General features: G+C 53.6%; 1 protein-coding gene across 1 annotated transcript in view; it reads right to left on the reverse strand.

The window, feature by feature from the left end:
- The window catches only part of PRKG1 (protein kinase cGMP-dependent 1), a 373,843-nt gene extending 367,664 nt beyond the window's left edge, over positions 1–6,179 (reverse strand). Inside the window, exon 1 of the mRNA XM_053948822.1 lies at positions 5,762–6,179. Coding sequence (XP_053804797.1) covers positions 5,762–6,027 — 266 coding nt within the window. The 5' untranslated portion in view covers positions 6,028–6,179. The remainder of the gene's footprint in view (positions 1–5,761) is intronic.
- Positions 6,180–6,427: the final 248 nt, after the last annotated feature.

Below are 6,427 nucleotides of genomic sequence, written 5' to 3' on the forward strand. Positions count from 1 at the left end.
CTGGGACGGAGCCTGCGTCAGCCAGGGATGGGCACCGCCTCATTCCCTTGGCAAGTGTGCCCTTCCTCAGGGCAGACCTGAGAAACACACAGCAAACATTCCAAGTTTGCATCCCAAGCCATGCAGAAAAATGATAATTTTTATAATAAAGAAAAAAAAAAATCCTGTCATCTTGCCCTTCCTTTCTTCACCAAGACCAGGGACCACGTCAAATAATCTATTTTATTTCTTTAATTTCACATGTTTATATGTAAATTAATCTGATTTTTTTTTATTATTTATTTCAGATGTTTGTATATAAATGAATACCTGTTTTGTACTATTTTTGGAAGGGCAAGCTGGGTTTAGCTGCTCTTGCTATGCTGCCCTGGCCCGTGATACTGAAGGGATACAATGGAAACGGTGGATTGGGTGACCAGGGCTGCTGGGGACAGGCAGACAGACAGACAGACGCCAGGCTGTACCCAATGGAAAGGCACCATTTGATGCCCTGTGGGAGCCAAATTTCCCCCCATCCTGGCTCAATTTTCAAGTCTCCTGTAAACCAAAGGGAAGTGATGCCCAGGGAAAGGGGGGGAGAAGTGAGTTCAGCCCATTAAAAATTAAAAGACAGGAAATTATTTCCATTGATTAACCATAAACATTTGCTTCCCTCCCTTTCTAAAACCCTTCTGTGCTTATTTGTCTGACCTTGGACTTCTCGAGGGGCTGATGTCACACCTCTCCCTGCAGTGACAACTCACTTTGTCCCCCCCATCTTCACTCCACTGCTTCATGACACAAGTTGCTCCATCCAAATGAGCAGAGAGGACCATCTCCCTCCCCTCTCATCACCCTCTTTGGAATATTTTCCAGCTCACCCCAAATTTAAGCAACCCTGTCAAACTTCTCTCTGTATTTCCCTCCCTTGGAGCAGCCACGCTCTCCCAACACAACAAGCAATGAGGACAGTGTTAATTCCTCCTCTGCCAATGTAATTCCAGCTAATAAAATCCTTCTGATCTTTGGTGGGGATCACCCAGGGATGAAGCATCCAAGGAATTTGCTGTTGCAGCACATCAGGAGAGGATGGGACCGGACTGTGGACGGGTAAATGAGGAAGAGAGGCGTTTTTAGAGTCGTAATTAATGGCAAAATCACTGCTACCCTTCCTCTGAGCTTTACAAAGCGATGCTGATCCTTACAGAGAGAAACAGCAGCCTCAGACCCAGCAAAAGCTCCCTGTTTGAACCGTTTCAGGCACAGCTGCTGAGTGCTGTCAAACATTGCACAGGGACAGTCCTAGACTGTCCTTCCTCAGCTTAAAGGCTGAAGTGTCACACACAGGCAGCAAGTCACGTACTGGTCTCCCGCCAGCAAAAAAATGAGGCAAAAGCTCCTTTTCCAGGCTGCCCAGGCCCTGAGGGAGGGTGGTTCCAGGTAGTGGGGAAGCAGCTGGGTTGTTTTTCACGGGCAGGCTGAGCGCAGGATCGATATCGCTTTAGTGGCTGGCAGCTGATGAGATCATGGCTAAATTAACGCAGGCGGGCAGCTCACTTCCCAGAAAGGGGCTGAGGGGGGAAGGACACGGCTCCAGGGAGGGGGAAGATCCCCCTTGCCATGCTCAGGGGGTTGGAGGCCAGCAGCAGAGCAGCTCCAGGATGGTGGAGATGTGAGACAGAAGTGTTATGGGGGGTAAAAGTGATGGAGAATTACAGGGCTGTGCAGGACATCTCTGCTTCAGCCTGGAGCGGCCCCAGTCCAGCTTTGAAGGTGACTTGGCCTTGAGTTTTGGACCGGAGACCTCCCAGGCTGCCCAGTTTTTACCCCGGGCGTGGCTGGTCCTGGCCTGAGCAACACCCAAACCCCAGAGATGGATTGGTCCTGCCATGGCCATCAGCAAGCACCAGCTTCTCCCAATAATGAGCAATCCCTTTATGCTTTTGCTGCACAAAGTCAAGAGGATCCACTCCAATCCTCCATCCCCAGTACCACCCAAAGCCTTTAATCCTGAGTTTTAACACCTTGGGTGAACACACGCCCTCTGCAAAGTATCCCCCAACACCTCAGCGAAGGTGGAAGCAGGAGAAACAAGGATTCATGCCTGATTTTACCTGGAAAACCACAGGCATCAGGACTGGTCCAGGACTGGGAGGCTGAAACCACAATACACCCCAATAGCTCGCCTTAAATGTTAGACCCCACTGCCATCTTGTGGCAAATTCTTCCTGAAATAAAGTTAAAAAGGCGGGGAAATCCATTAAAAAGTTGCCGAAAAAGTTAGGGAGCCAAGAAGGACGGGTAAATTACCAGGAACAGAGTGGGGAAACTCATCTGCCTTAAATGATACTGAGGCTGAGCCTACAGCACTGTGTCAGACTGAAACGGGCATGGAAAAAGCCAAGGATGGCACTGTCCAAGCTGGATTTGGGGAGCTGAGGATATAACCACACACAAAACGTGGAATTGCCTGCAGGGCCAGGGCTTCAGCAAAGATTCAGTTGCTATTCCGAAAATACTCCAGAGTTCCCAAAGTCATTTTGTGGTTTGAAGGAGGCTTCTCAGCCCAAATAAGCAGGATTTAGCTGGAATTAGACATTGCACCTCAGAATTGAGGCAGGCAGCAGCTGGAATTTCCTGGGAGGATGATCTGGAGATGGGATTAGGGCTCAGATCCATCGCTGTCAGGGCGCAGAGCACCTCTGGGTGCAGGGACAGGCAGGGCTGATCCAGCTCTTAGTCCTGGCTTTGCCACACCTCAGCATTTACTTTTTTGCATCATTGATCATCTGCAGTGCTTTTGCTTAGCAACTGGGCATCACTTTAGCAAGGTGCCTGGATTGCTGCATTATCCATGGATGGCTCCCACCCTGCCAGGAAAAACAGGGACAATCTAGTTTTCCTTCTCTCTGTTGCCATAAGGGATTGGCAGGTGCTGGATCAGACAGCCCTGAGGCCTCATGTGATCCAAAACACTCACTGGCTGGGGGTGAAAGTGAATCAAAACTCACTGGCCATAAATAAATGAAGGAATCATTTACAGGAAGTGCAGCTCCGCTCTCAACTCAAATCTCTGCTGGCAGGAATGGATCAAAGAGCAACAGGGAGGAATTATTTTGAAGACAGGCACAGAAAGCAGCTGTTCTGAAAGAAAATCTAATTTACAGATTGGATATAGATACGTGGATAGCTCTATGCACCTGGCCAGCTACACAGCAATGTTTTCTGCCATTAAATTTATATTTCTATGTTATCAGAAGGAACAACAGCATGAAAACACACTTCCAGACCAAAGATAACACATCCTTCACCACCTTTCTGTTTACACATCCCCGTTCTTTGGATCTCTGCAAGCCTCTTCAACTCTGCCCTTGCTGCATATGACAGAGGTGCAATACAAGAGGCACAACATATTTAAACTGACTGCATTCTCCACTTTCAGCTGGGATTTATCCCTGTTTGAGTTCCTGTCATCCCATAGTTTGCTGCTTTCAACTCCTTGACAGTTTTACGTGTCGGTGTATATTACACACAATAAACAAATCCAACTATATTGTCAAATAACTACATCTTCATTTTCAGAGGTGGAAAAGTGCTTGGAGGTTGATCCCAGGTAAAAAAGTTTCTTTTTTGGCATTCAACTGAAAACAGATGGGCCTGAACATCCCCTTGGGGGTTTTATGGTCTGGAAGTTGCCTGTGGGTTTTGGAAAAGAGGTGTTCCCCATCCTCAGCCTCAGGGACGGGGGATGGAGAGCTGGGAGCTGCTCCTGTCGCTGGGGCACAGGCAGGAGGCTGTTGGAGGTGCATGAGCTGCCCCATAAATAAATCAGCCGAGTGCTGTCAGCAGTTCTGAGATGCCAGGGGCAGAGAAAGCCCCGGGGACACTGAGGGGAGCTGGCAGCAGCCAGAGCCATCCCCGCCTCTGGCCAGCATCGGGAGCAGGGAAAGCTCGTCATGCTCTTGGCACAGGCCTCTGCAGCACAGCCCTGTGCTCCCTGAGCCCAGGACAGCACCCTGGAGCCGGATCGAAGACCCACACACCACCCATTGAAAAAACACCTCGATCTAGCCCGTGGTGGGGAGGGATCTGGGGGGAAAATGGAGGAAAAAGGGAGGTTGTGGGTGCAGCGTGCTCAGCACACCATGGAGCCGCCCTCCACTCTCCCAGCAACGAGATGGGAGAAGAATTAAGCAGAATTAAAGGAAGATTTAAGAATTAAAACCCAAGAGCAATCCAAGACTGGCTTGGTTACCATTGTCATGGCTACCACGAGCGAGGCTGAGGCACGGGGAATGCCAGGGGATGGAGTTCCAGCCTGGAACTGCCCACAGGCCCCACTAGGAGTTTTTCCTGCCCACTGAAACATCATCTGAGGATGATGGGAATGATTCAGGACGGGACAAACGACCTTCACTGCATCACATGAACACAGCTTTTCCTGCGCTGACCTGCCAACCCAAACTGGGAACAGCACGGGGATGCCTCAGGCCAGGACTAAACCTTGCTGGAGCCGTGAGCAGGTTTAACAACTTCTAAATAAGTGATTACTCAGGGTGGGGACACTGGGTCCCTGCCCTCACCACAGGTGCCAGGTCACTGTCACCCTTCCTGAGGCTCGGGATGATCACTGTCTCCAATAAAACCAACAGCAAAAGGAAAAGTTGGACGTGGTTTCTCCTCCACCCACAACACCTGGCCTCTGCCTTGGTGCACAGGGATGTGCTGCCCCAGGGAAGGACAAACGGACACACTCAGCTCGCACTCACACACCTCCCTGGGCACAGCAGTTCGCTTTATTAAAGCCCCACAGGCAGGGAAAAGAATAACACTGAGTTTAAAAAGGCCAAAGCCAAGTGCTCCTCGTTTGAGCAATATTCTTGTTAACAAGAGGCAGGGCACAGAGAGGAGGAAAGGACTGGAGTTTGGTCGGGGCACATTTGGGGAGAGCTGTGGATTCACACCTACACACAGATCCCGTCGGGAATGGCTCTGCTGAAACAAATCGCTCCGCACAGGGGACATGGGACCGTGCCTTGCTCGAGAAGCACCAGCCACAGCTTCTGCCCAAAGCAGGGCCACCACCGTGGTCACACACAACTTCTCCACCACGCCAACCTCCCCAGCAGCCAGCACAGCACCACGCTCCCCAGTTTTCCCTCCTGTATGGAAGAAGGACAACCAAGACCCCGCGTTGAGTGATGCAGACTCCATGCTGCCCCCAAAAAACCTCTCTGTGGGCGCCTGACAGCGGCACAGGGAAATAGAATCATACAATCATTAATGTGGAAAAAGCTCTTCAGGATCAGCGAGTCCCACCGGCATAACAGGAGGCAAAGCACGGCTGGAGCAGCGTGGGCTCGTTTTTGGGGAGAACGGGGTGGGGAAAGGGGGGGGTCGGGGCGAGGGGTAGCACCTGCCCCGGGAACGGGGCTGCCGGGGGTGCTGGCGGCTCTCGAGCAGCCACCGAACAACTTCCCGGCCCCGCCGCAAACTTTTCCCAGCGCCGAGGAGGTTCCGCCGCCCCCCCGCGCTCCGGCCGAGCATCCCCCGGGAGTCGCAGCGGAGCCGCGGCGGGGAAAGGAAGAGCGAAGCGAGGGAGGGAGGTCCGGGCTGTCCGATCCCCCGCAGGGCTCCTTCCCGGCGGCTCGGAGCCGCTCCGCGCCCCGGGCACGGACCGTGCCGGCGATGCCAGGCGGGGTGACGCGATGCCCCTCCCGGCTAACCCGCTCGGGAACGGGGCTGGCGGGAGCGGGGGAAAAGGGGTGCGTGCCATCCCTACCTCTCGGCCTTGGTGAACTTGCGGAAAGCCTGGCGGAGGTCGTGGAAGGAGCGGTAGGTCTGCGGCTCGGCCGAGATGCCCTGCGCCCGGGTGGTGCGGGGCCCGATGTGCGGGCTGGGGGCCGGCAGCACGGACTGGCATTTGTGCAGCCGCCGCCGCAGCTCCTGGATCTCCTCGTCCTTCTCCCCCAGGCGCCGCTCCAGCTCCTTGATCCGCTCCTCCTTCAGCAGCAGCAGCTTGGTGAAGTCCCCTTCCAGCTCGGTCATTTTGGGGCTGCCGGGCCGGTCCCGCTCTCACAGAGCGGCTCCCGGGCAGAGGCAGGGGCGGGGAGCGGCTGCGCCCGCCCCGGCTCAGGGCAGCGGCCCCGGCATCGCCCCGAGCCCGCCGGCCAGCGCCGAGCCGGCCCCGGGGCGAGCAAAAACCGCCCCGAAAACAGCGGCGAACAAGGGAAAAGGCGGCGGGGAATAAAGGACAAGAAAAGGGGAAAGAGCTCTTGTGCCACTCTGCGAGGCTGGGATCCTGGAAATAGCAACAATTACCATGTGATCGCAGGGTGACGCAGCTCCTTGTAACTGGAGCCGAAGACTTGGGATTCAAACAAGAACACTTCATAAATATTAAATTGCCTCCTGCTAATGAGCCACGTGGAGCCGGACCTCGGCCCGC

Source organism: Vidua chalybeata, chromosome 8 (assembly GCF_026979565.1).
Source record: "Vidua chalybeata isolate OUT-0048 chromosome 8, bVidCha1 merged haplotype, whole genome shotgun sequence".
NCBI classification, from domain to species: Eukaryota; Metazoa; Chordata; class Aves; order Passeriformes; family Viduidae; genus Vidua; species Vidua chalybeata.